Source organism: Saccoglossus kowalevskii, chromosome 1 (assembly GCF_978046115.1).
Source record: "Saccoglossus kowalevskii chromosome 1, keSacKowa6.1, whole genome shotgun sequence".
NCBI classification, from domain to species: Eukaryota; Metazoa; Hemichordata; class Enteropneusta; family Harrimaniidae; genus Saccoglossus; species Saccoglossus kowalevskii.
Genome location: NC_140641.1, coordinates 27,352,081 through 27,376,882, shown reverse-complemented (window position 1 = coordinate 27,376,882; position 24,802 = coordinate 27,352,081). Strand labels below are relative to the sequence as shown.

The 24,802-nt window shown below is 36.2% G+C and overlaps 1 protein-coding gene across 3 annotated transcripts; it reads left to right on the top strand.

Annotated features, from left to right (window-relative positions):
- The first annotated feature begins 1,275 nt into the window (after window positions 1–1,275).
- LOC102803036 (uncharacterized) lies at window positions 1,276–12,176 on the top strand. Of its 3 annotated transcripts, none has more exons than XM_085500207.1 (6): window positions 1,276–1,424; window positions 7,793–7,911; window positions 9,384–9,530; window positions 9,837–10,049; window positions 10,199–10,436; window positions 10,673–12,176. In XM_085500207.1, exons 2-6 carry the CDS (start codon window positions 7,885–7,887, stop codon window positions 11,797–11,799), a joined length of 1,752 nt encoding a protein of 583 aa, XP_085356333.1. In that variant the 5' UTR covers window positions 1,276–1,424; window positions 7,793–7,884; the 3' UTR covers window positions 11,800–12,176. The 3 variants fall into 3 exon arrangements, with proteins under 3 accessions (XP_085356333.1, XP_006823408.1, XP_085356324.1); XM_006823345.3 differs by lacking the exon at window positions 1,276–1,424 and adding an exon at window positions 1,657–1,859; XM_085500198.1 differs by lacking the exon at window positions 1,276–1,424 and adding an exon at window positions 6,343–6,429.
- The last annotated feature ends 12,626 nt before the right edge of the window (window positions 12,177–24,802 follow it).

The following is a 24,802-nucleotide window of genomic DNA, read 5'->3' as shown; positions in this document are numbered from 1 at the left end:
AAAGACAAAATTTACAAACTAGGCACAGAGAGAAGACAACTTGTTACTTGTCGGCCATGTTTGCTAGTGGCGGGAAAGAGGCTTGTAGATAAAGCCATGTTTGACTAAAACTTCTCTTCCAAAGTTAAGAAACAATTCGTGTTTCTTTTTAATTTAATCCATCAGTGATGTGATGTCACTAGTTAAGGATTTTTCCAGGGTAAATTAATGTTTTAACTTATAGCTAAATTCTCAAAATTTCTGAGTAAGAACTAATTCATTATGGAAAACTACTTCCATGTATTTTTAAAAGTTACCGGAAATTTGTGGTTATATCTTTTTATGCAAATATTTTGAACCACGAAATGTGAGTGTCAAACAATTTTCTGAACGTTTTTTTTCAAATGGTTTGAAGTTTAAAATATTGTTTGTACAAAAAATATAATAATGCAATAAATCCAAAATAGCCAAACGTTTGAAATGGCATTTTCTGTGAAAATGCTATGGCGTGTTATGTTATTCATTACAGCTTAATCAATGACATATTCGTAATCAGCACCCCCCCAAAAAAAAAAAACGCAGAAAGGGACATGTTGATTAAAGCTGATAATACAGCAACTATATTTTCTATTATAGATTATTCAAATTAAATTATTTGAATTATATTTATTATCATTTTTGGTGGATTATAGTTTCATTTCATGTTTACTGTTTCGCTCCTATCAACGGTCGTTGCTATAGTGATATACGAGGACAAGTGCCCAACCATTTGCTGTAGTGATAACATGTGGCGAATGATTGATGCAAGTTCAAAGTTTCAGATGACATTCTGTCAACTGAAACACCTTGAAATAGCTACATGCCGTCCTAGATAATCTAGATCGATGCAATGATCAACATAATCTGGATTTAGATAAGTGTCAACAATTCCATTGAGAGTATGGGAGTTCTTTTAAGATACGCCACATTCTAAATCAGCTAAAGTAGCATGCTAGTTAAAATAAAATTAACATGCATTGTTCTGTAATTAAATAATTGCGAGTGGGGAGAACGGAACATATGCAGAGCGCCATCGCTCGTTCACCGGTGTAACACTGCGTCTCGAATTTTTAGTTTATATAAGGTTAAGTGTCACTGTAAAGGTACCCATAAAACACGCCAATCAATAAACTGTTTATTTTATCGGTGGTGTGATAAATAGATCAACATCATGATTGATTGCTAAATTTATTGGGTGGATACAACTGTTATTATGGGACCTTGGTCAGCAACTTGGAACAAGGTGTGTGATTTATACATTAGATCGACGGCCTCCACTTTTAAGGATAAACGTACCAATTGCTGCCGATCTTTTCTACTGATTAGTTGTAAGCGGAGTCGAGAATTCACGCGTTGTGTCGCTAGTGCACATTCGACAGCGGAATATATGCCAGTGGTTCGTATCGGTAAGTTTTTTTTTTAAAGTTAGTTTACATCTCTACACAATGTTTTACCCGCCGTACTTGGTAACCGTTCATAACTCGCTTGCTGGAAGTGTAAACACACAGTATCGTGTGCTCTTTTTGGCGATTAATAAACTGGCTGACAACCCCAGTTTTTCCCACGATTACGGGATTCCGTGACAGCGCCCACTTCATATGCGAGTATATGAAGGCGCTATTGTTGTACATTCTTGGCATACGCCACCCTATACGAGCTGGCCAAGTATATACAGTTTGGTATTCGGGATTTACCGAGTGCCGAAAGCCGCGTTTTAGAAACCACCCAGCGTTTCCAGGTTAACCAACACCTTCTATTAACAACAACTATTATTCTACATCGGCCCATATCTACGAGGTCCCTACCCATGATAGAAACCGCCGTGTGTTTGGCGATAGCAGGTATGGTTTAATGTGTTATTGTCCAGTAGTTAAGGGGTTAGTTTGACTACAGTCACTCCACGTATTGTCTGCACTGTTTATACGTTTGTTCGTGGTTTTCAGTTTGTCCACTCATCGGTGTTACACTCCCGTTATCTGTACTAGTTTTCGCGTTGTGTTACGGATTTGTAAGTACGATATTCCGCATCCAGTTATCGCCAATGTGTCGCGCGTTCAAGCGCCGAGTGTATACACATGCATGTTGGGTCACCCATGGCCACTTTGGTGTACGCTGGGTCGTACTGTGTCAGTCGTCATTTGATACCACACAGGTGAACGAGCCGAATATGCTGTACTTTATATGACAGTACGGTAATGTTTCGCCAGACTGGGCCACTTTAATGTAGCACTATGATACTATCCGTCGCGCCATTAATATTTTATGAACCCTATTGACCGCCTCACTCGTAATTAACCATGTTATCCTTTTGTTTCAATCTCATTATCTCCCCTATTATGTTGTGCTGGACGCAGTGTGTACGCAAATGCCTCCACTAATAACGACCTGATTTATACCAGCGCGAAATTGATTACACTGCGAACCCGAAATTGACACATTCCACCACGTCGCGGCAACTCTGCGCTGTACGATCTATTTCCCCCCGACCCGTTCATACCGATTTCTTGTATGCACCTGGGCGTTGCTAAGGACGCCAGTATATATACCGACCCCTGAAGTAATATAGTGCTCTATTATTCAGATTGTTGGTGGCATTGTATTATCGAGACAGAGCAGTAGCCAATGAACCGTATAAAGAAGATCCAGTCAGTTATTATTGTTAGTGTATGTCAGACAACAGTCATGGGCTCTTTCTAAACACTTCCACCCATTACGTTTCTTTGCTAAGTGAACAGAATGTGACAGGAGAGAACCGTCATCTTAATGATCACTTCAGTCACGTGGAATGGGATAGGTTGGGTCTTAGTAATGACAAGTCGAATCAATGCTATACGCCACCCGCACATAGCACATAGACTCGTCTGAGATTAATTAACGTTCAAGAAATAAAGTTTTGTGAAATTGTGGAGTAATACCGTGACGATATGGCGTGAAAGCATCACTCAGGTCAGGTTATGTACTGTATGCTACTATTCAAAATCATGTAATTCCATTAAAGATGGGCAAATCTGGCTACGCATTCCCTGACCTGACACCAAATTGTACGAAGCACCCATTCTTGCGTAATATCATTGGCATGCAGTATTTATATTTGTTGAAAGATTTATTGCACCGTATTATGTGTAGATGGTACATTGATAACCAATTGTACACTATATTGGGCGAAATGGGTATAAATATGCCCTCTGTCGGCGACATTACGCCCTCTTCAGGCTGTATGCGCCTTGGCTAACTTATTTCATGATTCAAGATTACGTCTATTTCATTGTTATGAAATTGTAAAATACATTGTTTGTTTACGTGAAATTCGAACACGCGCTGGCGACGACCACCGCCGCGGCCCTTTAAAAGTGGCGTTGAGTGTACTTTAAATTATGGTGCGTTACATAGCATTCTTGTTGTCCAGATGAAACGTTCTTATATGTGTCTGTGACCTACAATAAATCCGCACTTAATCTATTGTCCCGAAACAGGCCAACAAGAACTGTGTCACCATAAAGTACTAGTACTTGAATCTGGAGAGCGTGCTTGTAAAACACTGGTGTACAGTGTTTTTTTCTGACAACCGCGCGCGGACTCGCAGTTACCCGTCCCTTCGGACCGTGACCATTTGGATACTTGTTTTTCAACGGAATATCTGGAGTAGAGATGAGATCTTCACAATGAAGTCACTGTCGCATTGTATTATGGGCTATGTGTGTCAATAATTACTAAACTCGAAAGATCGTCCACAAATCCTTGTTATGTGTGTTTTGTAAGGTCGCATCGATACCGCTGTTTACTCCCGTAAATAGAAAGGACGCATATTGAAGAGGATGCTTTGCATAGCAAATATAAAATAAGTACATGCATATTGGTGTTGTTGAGGTTTTATTTTTTGTATTGCGCAAATCAAACAAACAGCAGCCGTAATGCCGTGAACATTCTCACAAAGTACAATGCTTCGTTTATGAACAACTACTAATTGAAGTGAGCCATTTGTACAACAGAGAATAAAACTACTAACCAGGGTGTGTATTTGTCTTTATTGATTTGATAACACGACCCCACTAGTTCAATCAGTTTGATATGTACCTGTACTTTGGTAGTGCAAATCTAGTCCAGTTATCTACTGAACTCGACCATGCGATGTCGAGTCTTGAAGTTCCTCATATTCATATTGATGACACTGCTCGTAGTCCAGTCATATGTCTTATATTAGAACACCGTATATGAACACAATTCGGCAAAGTGGAAAAGCTTGTTAGTAGTAGTATATTTTTGAGTGTAGGGGCAATCCTTTCACCGACATCACCCAGTCTAATTTACGGCGCTGTATGATAATAATGATTTCCAATATTAATATGGTTATTCTGTGATTATCAGAGAATTTTTTGTCTGTGGCGGTGATGTAAAATTGTGAACCCCAGTCCCTCTTTTTTCGCACTCGAGACTAAAACTAAATGTAATACATACGCGAGAAATAACGTGATATAAGAGAAAACGCGTAAAAGTGTACATTATCAGCAGTCACTGTGAAATAAAATAAAGCCGCACAAAAACACATTCTTCGGACTTTAACGTTACTATGGCTACAACGTACAATACTGAATACGATTATAATTTGTCGCCATGGTTTTTCTTTTTTAAATTGACGTATAGCAAAGATTATAAGCTTAGTATCCTGTCACAACGAACTAATCCACTATAGAAAGAAGGGAGTTGGCCTTCTTCGCAGATAATTATACACTTGGGTTTATTGTGAACGAGGGAAATAGGGTGTGCGACGTTGTACCACAACTTCACCACTATATATTCACATGGTGACGGCCAAAATTCAAACGTAGCAGACACACGCGGAATAAAAACTATAAGTAACAAAAATATATTTGAAAAGTGATCGTTCAATTATAGACTCTACAATCTATTGTGGGTTATATGATCCAATTCAAAAAAGAAAGTAAAACTATTTCAGTGGACGAACATGTCTGTGTGTAATATGAGCTGCATATTAATGTGTGTGAGTAACGAGGGTAATGGGGGAGCGGGGAATGACACGGTCGATCGGACGGGGGAATGGGACGGTCGGAAAGTCGGACTCTCTAAATCAGCCTGGCCATCAGATGCAGCATGACCGATTTAGCTCGTCCATATTTACACCCCGCCGTTTCGAATGGTAACTCCCTACAATCCGATTCCAATCCCATTTACAACACCGTCATGGTAACCATTGATTTCTCTCGATATTATATCATGTGTGCAGTGTTTTATTTATCTGTCTTGGGTGAACTCAGCAACAACACGTTGCAGTCGATGTAAGTTGTCATTAATCACTTGTTATATATTACATCATCTGCATTTGAGAACATCAAGTTCATCAGTATGTACTTACGGTCAAATTGTACAGGGCGTTCTGTTTTTCCCGTTGATAGTTCAATAGTTTGCACATTTCTGTGTAATTTTCTGTATATTATTTCTGTTGTACTGTAAAGGGGTTAATTATTCACTGGGTTTAATTTTGCTTATTTCGCTGACTGGAAAATGCGCTAAATTAAAACCTAGTGAATATGTGAAATTGAGCATAGAATACATTTCCTGAATGATAGAACAGCGATTTTGAAACCCACAGATTATGCCTGAAATAGTAAATCAGCGAAATTTAAACCCAGTGAAAATTGTCATTTTACAGTATTGATCAGATTTGCGGAAACAACTTATGTGAGTATATTTTGTGAAAAGTGGAAAAAGTTGACTTTGACATTCATAAGGTTCAATCTATATCAAAGTAATTATAAAAAATACAAATCAAGGTTTGTCAACCTAATTTCCAATTGTCATGGACATTACTATTACATGTTAGTTTATTGTTTTGTTCAGTTCAATTCATTATTCAACTAATATTTAACTAGAAGATAACCCAGAACTCAGAACTGCGTCGACAACATATTACACAGATTTGTCATGGCAATATATAGCATATAAAATATATTCTTATTTTATCACATTGTTGACACTTTAAAGGCCCATCTAATTATCAAGATTAAATACTGAGCAATTGCACTTAATATCTGTAAATAAAACAAAATTCAGATAACCCACAGTCCAACCACTTGTAGGTTTCCATGGCATAATTTTATCGGAGCCGACCTATCGCCCCTCTACCAACTAAGAGGAGATTATTTCTTGTGCGCTTATACGGTTGTCGCCAAACGTGCCAGGGTCCGAAGTTCGGTCAGAATAGTTTAGAGTTGTTTGAAACAACGCCCTTGACGGGGGTTTCTCGTTTAGACGGTGACGTGGGGTCATGTCCCCGGGTCATGTCAGAGCTCAGTCCTATGGGAGTTCAAACCCGAGGAGCCGTTTCGAACTGAACGCGTCATTTTTGCTGGCTCGAGCTGTTGGCTTCCAATTAATTACTGTCGAGAAAACGAGGTAACTGTCATGGTGAATTACTGGTGTACTGTATTTGGGTCGAGTCCGGATTGCGTCAGATTCGCTCTAATATTACGTAGTTGTGTCCAAGCAAGTCCAAGTGTCCTGGTTTGGGTGTGCATTTAGCTTTGCTACCAAACACAGTGCTTTGTCACGGTGGAAACACGCCACGACCAATCGCATGGGTGGTTTTATACCAATCAAGTTATTCGATGGGTATGGATTTCTTCATCAATCAGAGTTTAAACAAGAGTAATATATTATTACAATGTTATTGATCTCGGTACGCTGTAATATTCATGTAACAATGAATCTGGTCGGTCAATAAGCAATCGTGCCTGTAAAAATCGACTCGTGGCAAATGAAGAAATTAAAACCAACGTTCTGGACCTATTTAATAAGAGCTTCCATCATTTGTTTTAATTGCATTCTCTGTAGAATACGTCAGAGTGTTGTCATGATAATGCGATTTGCGTATTCATCGTTAGTATAGACAGTGTTTGGTTTAAGCCACAACACACGCTTGCATAACATATATCAATAATGCCAGGCTTCTTCATACAGAAACATGAATTGACGGGGGGGGGGTATCCATATACTTTTCAAAGATGTACTAACACGGGGCATCTGAGTGATCCCAGCCTGAACCCACGCCATAACTATGAAATGATGGGATGAGGTGTGGTGGGGGTAGTACGGAAAACAAAATATGGATTATAAACACCCTGCATGTCATTCATATGCCCGATTATGCGGTTTATGCTGAATTAAAACTCTTGTAATCTAGCATTTTTAATTCAGCAATTAAATTTCATGGTAAAATTCAACAATCCACGTCGATCTATGAAGTGAACTATTTCAACGTATCGGGTGAATGCAAATTGGACACATTATATATGAACCAATTTATAATTATTAAGATAGTCCTTTGTTCCTTGTGAGCCAGCGTGAACTTTCACAATTAAATGACAAAACAGTGGAACTTATACAAATCGAGGGTACCCGAATGAACGCGTAACAGTCTGGTACACGGATTTGTTGTGCGTTGAAGTGCACACTAATTCTAGTGAAGTTAGTAAAGTGAGAATAGTACATTTGATACATAAAAGCCAAGGTGACTCCTTAGTTGATGACACGCAATATTTTAAACTTTGCATATTAATGTCATACTATGCATTCTAAGGTGAAAGATTTATTCTCAGAAAGTAAACCAACAATAAATCAAAGTTTTTTTGTTTTTTTTTTGTAATTGATGTCATTTATTTCGTTTCACGTGCAGGCCTAGCAATCTAAACTTGATTACAACACGATTCCATAATAGCGAATGATATGGTATAATGTTTCTTTTATTGTTTTCCCACAGGCTGTTTATTCTAGAGCCACGAGATGTAACCTGATCAGCGGTAACCAAATTTACAACAACACACATTTACAAGACTTCTAGCAAAGTTCAATATGGCGGACGATTTCTACATAAATAGAGTAAGTTAACCATATCAAATTATTTGTTTGTATTATAGTCTTTTCTTTTCATTTTGAAGTGAGCTCGTCTACAATTTCTTTCGCACAAACTCACTCTTTCGGTGCGTGTTGCTTAATTGTTGATATCCGAAACGTGGCATTCGATCGATATGAAATCGATATGAAATAGATCGTTTCTACTGATTGTTAACGTCCTATTTAATACCCAGGTGACATTTTTCGACGTCTCAGGGTGTGTTTACCTTTAAAATGTAACGCGATAGAGGGCCAAGAAAGTTCATATAGTTACAATACAGAGAGTCTGTAATTTTGAAATGTCAGCAGGATCGCCGAAAGCGAAGACCACCGCCCTTCATCAATATATGAATACAAGTGTCACGAGGCAACGGAAACAAACATTCGACTTATTGCCGTCAACTCGGCTACCAATGCACGTGTTTGGGGATATCAATCGATGGGGTAACATTTATTAAAAGCTCCTCAAAAATATACATACAAATATATATATACATATATGTCCCCCAATAAACTCATTAATAAGGCATCTCGTACATGGGTCGCGAAAAGGAGCCTTAAGGGAACCTCAATCCAAACAACATAATGACCCCTAAAGAAAAAGCTCCACAAATGTAGGAGAATGCAATTTACACTTTTTTTATATCAGTTTTCATTCTCTAGATATTCAACTTTTCATCGTTATTATGTAGTCAGCCATCTTGATTCTCAAGCAAAGGATTATGGGTAAAGTATGACATCATAGAATCTGTTGTCAGAAATTGAGAAAATTATTTCTTCTATAACATGAGAAATACTGATGCGAATTAGTTCAAATTTTTGTTGTGCATATTACTCATGTATATAATTATAGTAATGGAAATTGGAATTTTACAAATACACATAAAGTGAAGATATTGTTAAAAACGTTAAAAAAATAAAAATCAATATTTTAGTTGTGAAATATAGAATGTCACTTTTCTGTCCCCTTTTTGTGCTCAACATGTGATATATCACCTATATAACCTGCTCACGTTGGTATATTGTATACAATATAAGGAAATTTTAGCATTTGGTAGAAAAACATAAAAATTAATATTTTCAGTTCTGTTTCCATGACAACTATTTTATAAGCATGGATGGCACCAGTACATGTATGTTACCAATTTCTAAACTTTCAGCCAATTTGAAGTTCAACTTTTAAAGTTATAGATAAAATCATTTTCTCAATTTCTGACAACAGATTCTATGATGTCATACTTTACCCATAATCCTTTGCTTGAAAATCAAGATGGCTGACTACGTATTACTGATGAAAAGTGGAATAACTAGAGAATGAAAAGTGATATTAAAAAAGTGTAAATTGCATTCTCTTACATTTGTGGAGCTTTTTCTTTAGAGGTCATCATGTTGTTTGGATTGAGGTTCCCTTTAATAAAAGTGTGTCAGTAATTTTATTCAGTGGTTATATTTCACAGGCATATTATTTTGAATCGTCTAACCGATTAGAACAGCCACCTCGTAAAATAGCACTGCCAAAGATAGCGGTTGGCCGAAATGCAAAAAGTGCCAAAAGGTTATGGAAAGACCATGAACACGTGAAAATTACGAACGCCATCGATAAGGTATACAATATCATCTTCCATCGATAACACACCTTCTATGCAAATGGTCGCCGATATCTCGTTAAGAGGGGGAGCGTCACAAGACTTGTTTTTGCCGCCATTTCCTGTGTAACAATGCTGATCTATGTAACAATGATTGTTGGAACAGTGGTCACGATGATAAGAGGCAAAAACAAATCTCGTGGTTCTCTCGCTCCCAACGAGATTTCGGCGGCCATTTTGCGATATCTCGAGAAACAAATGGTCGTTCCATAAATCCATTTGTCATTTGTTTACTTCTTGTTTTTCTTATTATATGTCTTTTAGATAAAGTACCAAGAAGACGACGGACCGGAACTCTACGTACCGAAATTCCCGAGACCTTTTCGAACAAATCCCGTGCGGATGATACCGATGTATAAAGTTCTGCATGCGCCCTCACAGTTTGGAACACCCAGACACAACGTGAAGGAGCTATATGCTACTGCTACTTATCTTACGAACGCAGTTAAAAATGTGGATGGAAACACCAGTTACAAGGTACAGTCAACATCTGATTGGGTCATTGCGTTGTATTCATGGTGTTTACGCTATACATTTACTGTATATAGTATTACAAAGAAACTGATATTTAATTTATACCAGTACATTATAAATGTCTAATTTTTTAACTATTTGTCCAATTTCAGAGTCTGAAAGCGATGCACAAAATCCAGAAGGAGGCATTAACTCCACGACCACAGACCGAACGCATAGAAGTAGGGCAACGACTGATATGGCAGTCAGCAGACTCGGTAACCCCGTCATACACGCCAAGAAGACTAGAACCGCTGATCACGAGTAGAAAATCGACAGGAGAACACACCGTACGAGCGTCGAAAGGAAAATATACGAATAGCCCAAGGGAGTCTGAGAACACATGTGAAGGTACGGCAGAACACCACAGCGTAAATTTAATTTGTAGAAGCAGAATCACTCGGCATATATATATGGATGTTCAAATTAAAAAAAAATCTATGTGAAAACTGGTGTACGGTTTATCTCCAATTAATCGACCGAAATTTCTATTATAAGTTTAATCAAGTTTGAGTAAAAATCATGATGCTAGTAGAGTACTGCAAAACATATTGAAATTAATATATTCATGTTTGTTTTTATTTCAGTGAGTATTCATGTACCACCGACAAGGAGACAGAAGTCATTTTTAGAGATATATGGAAAGGGAAGGTTTCCTAGCGTAGACTACGAGAAGATCCTTCTAACTAAAGAAAACTTATCTCATCTGGAGCATGAAACCGAGGGGCAAGATGAGGAAGTTATGAACCATAGTGCGCGTATTCCGATTGGTGAATTCGCCACAGAGACGGAAATTGAAGGGAGCCCGCACACTGAAAATAATGAAGTAATGATATCGGTGGACGACGAGAGCAACAAAGAAAGTCGTGAAGCTATCACAAATGAAGCCAGTGGTAACGAAATACCGAGAATTGAGAAAAGTTCAACAAATAAAAAAAATGAGCTGGTCATGGAACAAGAGAATCGGCCGGACTTGCCCAAACACGACGAAGAAACAACCCAATCCGTCGATAAAGAGAAAGAACGAACTATAGTAAAACGGGACGATGGCGACGATAACTGTAAAGAAGAAGAAAATGATATCGGAGAAAATCCCCATAACAACCAGACAGAAGAGGGTCCACCAACCGAAGTCGTAGAAACAAAAGAAAATATGCGAGCTGCGATAAATGAAGTTGCTGAACTTGAACAACAAGCTGAGCCCGTCGTAGATGAAAGTTTCCGGGAGACAAATAAAGTAACTGAGTCGAATGAAAAATCTGTGTCATGCGACAATAATGACAATCATGGCGCGGAACGGAAACTAATTAGTAGTCCTGGCGAAACGAACAGGGTAACGAAATGCGACATCGAAGCCGTAACGACAATCGGACAATCTCTGCCAGTGTCGGACAATCAAATGGGAAATCTCATTCAAGAGAGTGTCTCCATCGACAGTGGATTTGAAGAAAAACCAAAATCTAATCACGAATCTCGAAACGTCGATTTATCCACTGAAAATGCAAATATAGATAATATTGGAGACAAGATCGAAAATAAACCGAAAAATAATCAGAGCGAAAACAACCTTGTTGTTGCACAAGACAGTGAAGTCGAATCTGATGACACACGCCCCATATCGGCGAGCAAAGTACAACAACCAAAGGAACTGAACTCTCTGAAAGACGAGGAAAATGACGATATCGACGAATCGAATAGCACACAGCCCCAGTAAACTGTATATCCTGCGAATTAATATATTGTTTTCCTTAAAGCAACTAATCAAATAATAACAATAACACAATTTTTGAAGACCGCATACAAAACTGCGGTATTTAATCATTCCGCCCGATCGCTGTGACGAAACATTAGCATAAGTGTGTGGTGGAATTTGATTGGATTTTAGTCAGAACTAGCGCATGCGCAGCGAACAGTAATAAAGCACATTAACATATAACCACACGCGTTCCCCAGACGTTTGCAACCATGTTTGTTCTTATCAGCTGACTCATTGAGTGTGTGCATATTGTGTTGTTCGATATTTGTTGGATATTCCGAATGTGAATTGCATGTGCCTCCGAATACAATAAAGTATATTTCACAAAAATATAATGTATATGTGTTATAACTTCATTTATTGTCAGATCAACGCAGAGCTGACCATGATGCACTGCGCTTGAAGGTGTAATGGACACCCAGTTCCTAATTATAGATCATAATGATATGATCCTAAAGACGCGAAGATGGCAAAACGCCACATCCATCGTGCGCGCTTTCAATTTCATGTTATTTTTTTTTTCTCTAACACGAGATGATTACGTAATGTGGGACCCCTACCTTATAGAACACGACGCATCGTGACAGTACATACACTCATTTACAACAAGATAAATAACATAGACTGAAATTTCACTAGAAAAGGAAAGTATTAAGACTATATTTCCATACCAGTCCGTGTCTAATTTCAGCTTCAAAAAATAGTATCGTACACCAAGGGACGCACTCGATTTGCACGATTATGATTAGTTTGGACGTCTTCACTGAAATCGAGGCTGTAAACAAAGCCTGTTATAATAACTGCGCAACCGTTTGTACACATTTACATAATTGCAATCCATTCATTGTCCGAAGGGCCACCAATCACAGGCTATGACGCCCTCAGCGACGTTTATTGGAGCACTTGGCATCACTTCTTTGAGCTTCATCTTTCTCTCACTGATTTGACCATCATGGCAGGTATTGTTTTGCGAGTTTGTTTTTGTCATCTGTCAGTTCTGATACCAGGTGTAATATGCGTACTATTATATTATATGTACCATGTAATAATTCTTCACTAGCTTCTCTAGGTTCTATTCTCTAACGACGTTGAATACTAGTGCGCAACGTACTTGCAAAATGATCTAACCAGAAACCCCAGCTTCCCCCGGCTGTTTCTTCGCGTCGCTACGGAAAATAAACTTCAGTACATTTGCTATACGAATTGTCTGCTCCGAAATTATTCGTGGCCCGTTGATTAGTCACCTTTGTAATGTTAAATTATACATTCGCATCATTCAATCGGCGCCATTGTCACTCGAGTCTAACAAATCTTGTCTGCATAAAATCGATTCCGTTTACTATTTCGCTTGACTATACCACATAATGAATGGCAAGTTTAACATTGGCAGAGTGGGAAGTTCGTTTTATCTGTATCATTTCGTCGTTTGGTGGAAGTTCGTGGCCGGGTCAGCGTCTTCAGTGCATCTCGCTCAAGTCAGAATACCTGCATTGGTTGACGAATATGTCAAGATATCAAGCCATTCGAGAAAGTTTGCATCATTTTCTCAAAACATTTAAGGTTGTCTCTCTTGGCGATAAAATCTCGTTTCTGTTTCTGGAAAGTCATTTGAATCGTGTTCGTTTGGGTTCAATTTGAATACATGTATGCGTGATTTTAGGGGTTGACCAGATACACGCAAGTGTGCAAACGTGTGCAACAGGAGATATACTGATAATCTTCCCGGGAGTTCGTCCCGACAAAGGAGTAATTTGTCAGAAGTTGCAATTTCAGAGTATGCATTTCTGCTGCGATCGCATCAGAATTACAATCAAACGTTTTATCAGTTTTCTTTGATGTTATATAGCACCGCACACCAAATCCATTCGTTTTCCGGTGAGAACACATCCCATCGCCGATAAAGGAGCCAGAGAATGATATTATAGTCAAACAACGGAAGAACTCCGGTTTCAAGGTGTTTTATCTGTATTAACAGCGAAATGTAACATCGATAAATACAACAGTTGCAAACGCATAAATGATTCTGTGGCGTTGGAATAACCCGCCAGTTGACACATATGAGCATGTAATTTATTAAATATTCAAGTGATCTTTGGTATTGACACATGACGTCTTTACATGATTGGGTGTTTTTCAAAGGACTAGATTAGCAAATTTATAGTAGGCAGAACAGGAATCGTATTACTTACTGGTGTCTATTTTCTGTAGCGAAACGAAGAAACAGGCGGAGGAAGCTGGGGTACAGTGCCAGGATACCACATCTAAAAGTCTCATCTTTGGCTCATATTATTCAATGATACCATGTGTTCTAACACTTCGCTTGATTGGTGAAAATGTAAGGCACGATACAACATATCTGTGACTCATATTATTCAAGAACTGCACGTGTTCTAATGTTTGTTCTGATTGGTTACAATGACAGGCACGTGATAAATGAATTCGCGATAAAACACAGAACAAACGAACGCAAAGCACGTGACCGCGCGACATCTGCTGTTACGTAATGAATGACTGAACTAATGTCAGCAATGAAAAATAGTTTGGGTCCAGCACAATACACTCGACACAATAAAACAGTGGTAGAAGTATTCCCCATATGAATACACATATAGTGGTTAAAATCTTTACACATATGCACATATAGGATTTACAACCATAATTTGCACATTTACAGGTTTACCAGTAGTGTTTTACAATCTCCATATGAATACACCTGTAGTGTTTTACAATCTCCATATGAATACACCTGTAGTGTTTTACAATCTCCATATGCATATACCTGTAGTGTTTTACAATCTTCATATGAATACACCTGTAGGGTTTTACAATCTCCATATGCATACACCTGTAGTGTTTTACAATCTCCATATGAATACACCTCTAGTGTTTTACAATCTCCATATGCATACACCTGTAGTGTTTTACAATCTCCATATGCATACACCTGTAGTGTTTTACAATCTCCATATGAATACACCTGTAGTGATTTACAATCTCCACATGCATACACCTGTAGTGTTTTACAATCTCCACATGAATACACCTGTTGTGTTTTACAATCTCCATATGCATACACCTGTAGTGTTTTACAATCTCCATATGCATACACCTGTAGTGTTTTATAATCTCCCTATGCATACACCTGTAGTGGTTTACAATCTCCATATGCATACACCTGTAGTGTTTTATAATCTCCATATAAATACACCTGTAGTGATTTACAATCTCCATATGAATATACACCTGTAGTGTTTTACAATCTCCATATGAATACACCTGTAGTGCATTACAATCTCCATATGCATACACCTGTAGTGTTTTACAATCTCCATATGAATACACCTGCAGTGATTTACAATCTCCATATGCATACACCTGTAGTGTTTTACAATCTCCATGTGAATACACCTGTAGTGATTTACAATCTCCATATGCATATACCTGTAGTGATTTACAATCTTCATATGAATACACCTGTAGTGTTTTACAATCTCCAGATGAATACACCTGTAGTGTTTTGCAATCTCCATATGAATACACCTGTAGTGGTTTACAATCTCCATATGAATACACCTGTAGTGTTTACAATCTCCATATGAATACACCTGTAGTGTTTACAATCTCCATATGAATACACCTGTAGTGGTCTACAATCTCCATAGGAATATACTTGTAGTGCTTTAAATCTCCATATGAATATATAGTATTTTTCAATCTCCAAATTAATACACCTGTAGTGTTTTACAATCTTCATATGAATACACCTGTTAGTGTTTTACAATCTCCATATGATTACACATGTCGTGCTGTATAATCTTCACATGAATACACCTGTAGTGTGTCACAATCTTCATATGAATACACCTGTAGTGTTTTACAATCTTCATATGAATACACCTGTTAGTGTTTTACAATCTCCATATGATTACACATGTCGTGCTGTATAATCTTCATATGAATACACCTGTAGTGTGTTACAATCTTCATATGAATACACCTGTAGTGTTTTACAATCTTCATATGAATACACCTGTAGTGTTTAACAATCTCCATATGATTACACATGTAGAGCTTTACAATCTTCATATGATTACACATGTCGTGCTGTATAATCTTCATATGAATACACCTGTAGTGTGTTACAATCTTCATATGATTACACATGAAGTGCTTTTTAATCTTCATATGAATAAACATGTGGTGTTTTACAATATCCATATTAGTACACCTGTAGTGTTTTACAATCGTCATATGAATACACCTGTAGTGTTTTACAATCTTCATATGATTACACATGAAGTGCTTTATAATCTTCATATGAATAAACCTGTGGTGTTTTACAATAGCCATATGAGTACACCTATAGTGTTTTACAATCGTCATATGAAGACACCTGTAGTGTTTTACAATCTCCATATGATTACACATGTAGAGCTTTACAATCTTCATATGATTACACATGTAGTGCTTTGTAATCTTTATATGAATACACCTGTTGTGTTTTAAAATATCCATATGAATACACCTGTAGTGTTTTACAATCTCCATATAAATACACCTGTAGTGTTTTACAATCCCCATATTAATACATATGTAGTGTTTTACAATCTTCGTATGAATACAACTGTAATGGTTTAGAATCCACATTTGAATACACAATTAGTGGTTTGCAATCTCCATATTAAATAACCATAAGTAGTTTACAATTTCCATATAAATAAACCTGTAGTGGTGTACAATCTACATATGAATAAACCTGTAGAGTTTACAATATCCGTATGAATACACCTGTAGTGGTTTACAATCTCCATATGAAAAATCTGTAGTCTTTACGAGCTCCATATGAATACACTCGTAATGATTGACAATCTCCATATGAATATACCTGTAGTGTTTTACAATCTCCATATGCATACACCTGTAGTGTTTTACAATCTCCATATGCATACACCTGTAGTGTTTTACAATCTCCATATGAATACACTTGTAGTGATTTACAATCTACACATGCATACACCTGTAGTGTTTTACAATCTCCACATGAATACACCTGTAGTGTTTTACAATCTCCATATGCATACACCTGTAGTGTTTTACAATCTCCATATGCATACACCTGTAGTGTTTTATAATCTCCCTATGCATACACCTGTAGTGGTTTACAATCTCCATATGCATACACCTGTAGTGTTTTATAATCTCCATATAAATACACCTGTTGTGGTTTACAATCTCCATATGAATACACCTGTACTGTTTTATAATCTCCATATAAATACACCTGTAGTGATTTACAATCTCCATATGAATACACCTGTAGTGTTTTGCAATCTCCATATGAATACACCTGTCGTGCATTACAATCTCCATATGCATACACCTGTTGTGTTTTACAATCTCCATATGAATACACCTGCAGTGATTTACAATCTCCATATGCATACACCTGTAGTGTTTTACAATCTCCATGTGAATACACCTGTAGTGATTTACAATCTCCATATGCATATACCTGTAGTGTTTTACAATCTTCATATGAATACACCTGTAGTGTTTTACAATCTCCATATGAATACACCTGTAGTGTATTACAATCTCCATATGAATACACCTGTAGTGGTTTACAATCTCCATATGAATACACCTGTAGAGTTTACAATCTCCATATGCATACACCTGTAGTGTTTTACAATCTCCATGTGAATACACCTGTAGTGATTTACAATCTCCATATGCATATACCTGTAGTGTTTTACAATCTTCAAATGAATACACCTGTAGTGTTTCACAATCTCCATATGAATACACCTGTAGTGCCATATGAATACACCTGTAGTGTTTTACAATCTCCATATGAATACACCTGTAGTGGTTTACAATCTCCATATGAATACACCTGTAGAGTTTACAATCTCCATATGAATACACCTGTAGTGTTTACAATCTCCATATGAACACACCTGTAGTGGTCTACATTCTCCATAGGAATATACTTGTAGTGCTTTAAATCTCCATATGAATATATAGTATTTTTCAATCTCCAAATTAATACACCTGTAGTGTTTTACAATCTTCATATGAATACACCTGTAGTGTTTTACAATCTCCATATGATTACACATGTTGAGCTTTACAATCTTCATATGAATACACCTGTAGTGTTTTACAATCTCCATATGATTACACATGTAGAGCTTTACAATCTTCATATGATTACACATGTCGTGCTGTATAATCTTCATATGAATACACCTGTGGTGTGTTACAATCTTCATATGATTACACATGAAGTGCTTTTTAATCTTCATATGAATAAACATGTGGTGCTTTACAATATCCATATTAGTACACCTGTAGTGTTTTACAATCGTCATATGAATACACCTGTAGTGTTTTACAATCTTCATATGATTACACATGAAGTGCTTTATAATCTTCATATGAATAAACCTGTGGTGTTTTACAATAGCCATATGAGTACACCTATAGTGTTTTACAATCGTCATATGAATACACCTGTAGTGTTTTACAATCTCCATATGATTACACATGTAGAGCTTTACAATCTTCATATGATTACACATGTAGTGCTTTGTAATCTTTATATGAATACACCTGTTGTGTTTTAAAATATCCATATGAATACACCTGTAGTGTTTTACAATCTCCATATAAATACACCTGTAGTGTTTTACAATCCCCATATGAATACATATATAGTGTTTTACAATCTTCATATGAATACAACTGTAATGGTTTAGAATCCACATTTGAATACACAATTAGTGGTTTGCAATCTCCATATTAAATAACCATAAGTAGTTTACAATTTCCATATAAATAAACCTGTAGTGGTGTACAATCTACATATGAATAAACCTGTAGAGTTTACAATATCCGTATGAATACACCTGTAGTGGTTTACAATCTCCATATGAAAAATCTGTAGTGTTTACATGCTCCATATGAATACACTAGTAATGATTGACAATCTCCATATGAATATAGTGTTTGACAATCTCCATATGAATATACCTGTGGTGATTTACAATCAACATATAAAATACCTGTTGTGTTTACAATCCCCATATGAATACACTTGTAGTGATTTACTATCTCAATGTGAATACACTTGTGGTGTTTACAATCTCCATATGAATACACTTGTAGAGTTTAAATCTCCATAAGAATACACCTGTAGTGTTTTACAATCTTTATATGAATACACCTGTAGTGTTTTACAATCTCCATATGATTACACATGTAGAGCTTTACAATCTTCATATGATTACACATGTCGTGCTGTATAATCTTCATATGAATACACCTGTAGTGTGTTACAATCTTCATATGATTACACATGAAGTGCTTTTTAATCTTCATATGAATAAACATGTGGTGTTTTACAATATCCATATTAGTACACCTGTAGTGTTTTACAATCGTCATATGAATACACCTGTAGTGTTTTACAATCTTCATATGATTACACATGAAGTGCTTTATAATCTTCATATGAATAAACCTGTGGTGTTTTACAATAGCCATATGAGTACACCTATAGTGTTTTACAATCGTCATATGAATACAATACACCTGTAGTGTTTTACAATCTCCATATGATTACACATGTAGAGCTTTACAATCTTCATATGATTACACATGTAGTGCTTTGTAATCTTTATATGAATACACCTGTTGTGTTTTAAAATATCCATATGAATACACCTGTAGTGTTTTACAATCCCCATATGAATACATATGTAGTGTTTTACAATCTTCATATGAATACAACTGTAATGGTTTAGAATCCACATTTGAATACACAATTAGTAGTTTACAATTTCCATATAAATAAACCTGTAGTGGTGTACAATCTACATATGAATAAACCTGTAGAGTTTACAATATCCGTATGAATACACCTGTAGTGGTTTACAATCTCCATATGAAAAATCTGCAGTGTTTACATGCTCCATATGAATACACTCGTAATGATTGACAATCTCCATATGAATATAGTGTTTGACAATCTCCATATGAATATACCTGTGGTGATTTACAATCAACATATAAAATACCTGTTGTGTTTACAATCCCCATATGAATACACTTACTATCTCAATGTGAATACACTTGTGGTGTTTACAATCTCCATATGAATACACTTGTGGAGTTTAAATCTCCATAAGAATACACCTGTAGTGGTTTACAATCTCCATATGATTACACATGTAGAGCTTTACAATCTTCATATGATTACACATGTAGTGCTTTATAATCTCTTTAGTGCTTTACAATATTCACCTGTGGTGTTTACAATCTCCATATGAATACACTTGAAGTGTTTAAATCTCCATGACAATATACCTGTAGTGTTTAGAATCTCCATATGAATACACTGGTAGTGCTTAAATATCTTCATATGAATACACATGTAGTGCTTTACATGCTTCATATGATTACACATGTAGCGCATTATAATCTTCAATACACTTGTACTGATTTACAAGGTCCATATAAATATAGTGTTTCACAATCTCTATATGAATATACCTTTGGTATTTTACAATCAACATATGAAACACCTATAGTGTTTACAATCTCCATATGAATACACTTGCAGTGATTTACAATCTCCCAATCTTCATCTGAATATAGTGTTTTTCAATCACCATATGAATACACCTGTGCTAGTTACAGTCTCCATATGAATACACTCGTGGCGTTTTAACCTCCATAAGAATACACATGTAGTAGTTTAAAATTTCCATATGAATACACCTGTAGTCTTTTACAATCTCAATATGAATGCACCTGTAGTGCTTTAGAATCTTCATATGAATACACCTGTAGTGTTTACAATCTCCATATGAATACACTTGTATTGATTTACAAGCTCCATATGAATATAGTGTTTTACAATCTCCATATGAATATACCTGTGGTATTTTGCAATCAACCAATGAAGCAACTGTAGTGTTTACAATCTCCACATGAATACACTTGTTGGGATTTACAATCTCCATATGAATACAGCTGTGGTGTTTACAATCTCCATATGAATACACTTGTAGTGTTTTAATCTCCATAAGAATACACCTGTAGTGGTTCGCAATCTCCATATGAATACAATTGTAGTCTTTTACAATATCAATATGATTACACGTGTATTGCTTTACAATCTTCAGATGATTACATCTATCGTGCTTACAATCTCCATATGAATACATCTGTAGTAGATTACAATCTTCATATAAATACACCTGCGGTGTTATACAATCTCCATATAAATACACCTGTAGTGATTTACAGTCTCCATATGAATTCACCTGTAGTGATTCACAATTTCCATATGAATACACCTGTAGTGTTTACAATCTCCATATGAATACACTGGCAGTGATTTACAATCTCCATATAAACACACCTGTCGTGTTTTACAATCTTCATATGAATAACCTGTGGTATTTTACAGTCTCCATATGATTACCCGTGTAGTGCTTTACAATCTTCATATATTACACACGTAGTGCTTTACAATCTCCATATGAATACACCTGTTTTTTTTACAATCTTCATATGAATACACCAGTAGCGTTTTTAAATCTCTGTATGGTTACACTTGTAGTGCTTTATAATCTTCATATGAATGCACCTGTGGTGTTTTACAATCTCGATATGGATACACATGCAGTGATTTACAAGCTCCAAATGAAAAGCTCCATATGAATATAGTATTTTATAGTCTCCATGTGAATATACCCGAGGTGTTTTACAATCAACATATGAAACACCTGAAGTGATTTACAATCTCCATATAAATTCAGTGTTTTTCAATCTCCATATGAATACACCTGTGGTATTTACAATTTCGATATGAATACACTTGTTGTGTTTAAATCTCCATATGAATACACCTGTAGTAGTTTACAATCTCCATATGAATACATCTGTAGTAGTTTACAATCTCTATAAGAATACACCTATGGTGTTTTGCAATCTTCATATGAATATACCTGTATTGTTTTACAATCTCCATAAGAATACACCTGTAATGGTTTAGAATCCCCATTTGAATAAACACCTGTATTGGTTTACAATTTCCATATGAATATTCCTGTAGGGGAGTACAATCGCCATATGAATACACCTGTAGTGGAGTACAATCGCCATATGAATACACCTGTAGTTTTTTACAATCTCCATATGAACACACCTGTAGTGGATCACAATCTCCACATGAATACATCTGTAGTGGTTTACATTTTCCATAGTAATATATCTGTAGTTGTTTGCAATTTTCATATGAATACATCTGTAGTGTTTTACAATCTCTATGTGAATACACATGCAATGTTTTACAATCTCCTCATGAATACACCAGTAGTGTCTTACAATTTCCACATGAATACACCTGCAGTGGTTTACAATCTCCATATGAATACACCTGTAGTGTTTTACAATCTCCATATGAATACACCTGCAGTGTTTTACAATATCCGTATGAATACACCAGTGTTTTACAATATCCATATGAATACACCTGCAGTGTTGTACAATATCCATATGAATACACCTGCAGTGTTTTACAATCTCCATTTGAATACACCTGCAGTGTTTTACAATCTCCATTTGAATACACCTGCAGTGTTTTACAATATCCATATGAATACACCTGCAGTGTTTTATAATCTCCATATAAATACACCTGCAGTGTTTTACAATCTCCATTTGAATACACCTGCAGTGTTTTACAATCTCCATTTGAATACACCTGCAGTGTTTTACAATCCCCATATGAATACACCTGCAGTGTTTTACAATCTCCATTTGAATACAGCTGCAGTGTTTTACAATCTCCATTTGAATACACCTTCAGTGTTTTACAATATCCATATGAATACACCTGCAGTGTTTTACAATCTCCATTTGAATACACCTGCAGTGTTTTACAATCTCCATTTGAATACACCTGCAGTGTTTTACAATCTCCATATGAATACACCTGCAGTGTTTTACAATCTCCATTTGAATACAGCTGCAGTGTTTTACAATCTCCATATGAATACACCTGCAGTGTTTTACAATCTCCATATGAATACACCTGCAGTGTTTTACAATCTCCATTTGAATACACCTGCAGTGTTTTACAATCTCGATATGAATACACCTGTAGTGGATTACAATCTCCATGTGAATACACCTGTAGTGGTTTACAATCTTCATATGAATACACCTGAAGTAGTTTACAATCTCCATGTGAATACACCTGAAGTAGTTTACAATCTCCATATGAATACACCTGTAGTGGTTTACAATCTACATATGAATACACCTGAAGTAGTTTATAATCTCCATGTGAATACACCTGAAGTAGTTTACAATCTCCATGTGAATACACCTGTAGTGGTTTACAATCTCCATACGAATACACCTGTAGTGGTTTACAATCTCCATACGAATACACCTGTAGTGGATTACAATCTCCATGTGAATACACCTGAAGTAGTTTACAATCTCCATATGAATACACCTGCAGTGTTTTACAATCTCCATATGAATGCACCTGCAGTGTTTTACAATCTCCATTTGAATACACCTGCAGTGTTTTACAATCTCGATATGAATACAACTGTAGTGGTTTACAATCTCCATACGAATACACCTGTAGTGGATTACAATCTCCATGTGAATGCACCTGAAGTAGTTTACAATCTCCGTATGAATGCACATGTAGTGGTTTACAATATCCATGTGAATACACTTGTAGTGGTTTACAATCTCCATATGAATATACCTGAGGTGTTTTACAATCAACATATGAAACACCTGAAGTGATTTACAACCTCTATATGAATACACATGTGGTGTTTACAATCTCCATGTGAATACACTTGTAGTATTTAAATCTCCTATGTGAATACACCTGTAGTAGTTTACAATCTTCATATGAATACACCTGTATTGTTTTACAAGTTCCTTATGAATACATCTGTAGTGCTTTACGATCCCCACACGAATATACATGTAGTGTTTTACAATCTCCATATGAATACACGTGTAATGGTTTAGAATCCCCATTTGAATAAACATTTAGTTGTTTACAATCTCCATATGAATAAACCGATAGTAGTTAACAATCTATATGAAAATTAACCTGTGCTGGTTCTCAATTTCCATATGAATACACCTGTAGTGGTTGACATGCTCCATATGAATACACCTGTATTGTTTTACAATTTCCATATGAATATTCCTGTAGTGGAGTACAATCTCCATATGAATACATCTGTAGTGGTTTACATTTTCCATACTAATATATCTGTGGTTGTTTGCAATCTCCATATAAATACACCTGTAGCGTTTTACAATCTCCGTATGAGTACACCTGTAGTGTTTTACAATCTTCATATGAATACACCTGTAGTGCTTTACAGTCCCCACACGAATACGCATTTAGTGGTTTACAATCTCCATGAAAATAAACCTGTATTGTTTTAAATCTCCATATGAATATTCCTGTAGTGGAGTGGAGTACAATCTCCATATAAATAAACCTGTATTGTTTTACAATCTCCATATGAATATTTCTGTAGTGGAGTACAATCTTCATATGAATACACCTGTTGTGGTTTACAATTTCCATATAAATAAACCTGTATTGTTTTACAATCTCCATATGAATATTTCTGTAGTGGAGTACAATCTTCATATGAATACACCTGTAGTGTTTACAATCTCCATTTGAATACACCTGTAGTCGTTTACAATTTCCATATAAATAAACCTGTATTGTTTTACAATCTTCATATGAATATTCCTGTAGTGGAGTACAATCTCCATATGAATACACCTGCAGTGGTTCACAATCTCCATATAAATACACCTGTAGTGGTTTACATTTTCCATACTAATACATCTGTAGTGGATTACAATCTCCATGTGAATACACCTGTAG

Excerpts from the sequence above, each read along its gene's own strand:
- LOC102803036 (XM_085500207.1), top strand. The coding sequence starts at position 7,885 with ATGGCGGACGATTTCTACATAAATAGA. Across the intron at positions 9,531-9,836 it reads TTACGAACGCCATCGATAAG|ATAAAGTACCAAGAAGACGA; the intron begins GTATACAATATC and ends TATGTCTTTTAG. Across the intron at positions 10,437-10,672 it reads GTCTGAGAACACATGTGAAG|TGAGTATTCATGTACCACCG; the intron begins GTACGGCAGAAC and ends TTTTTATTTCAG.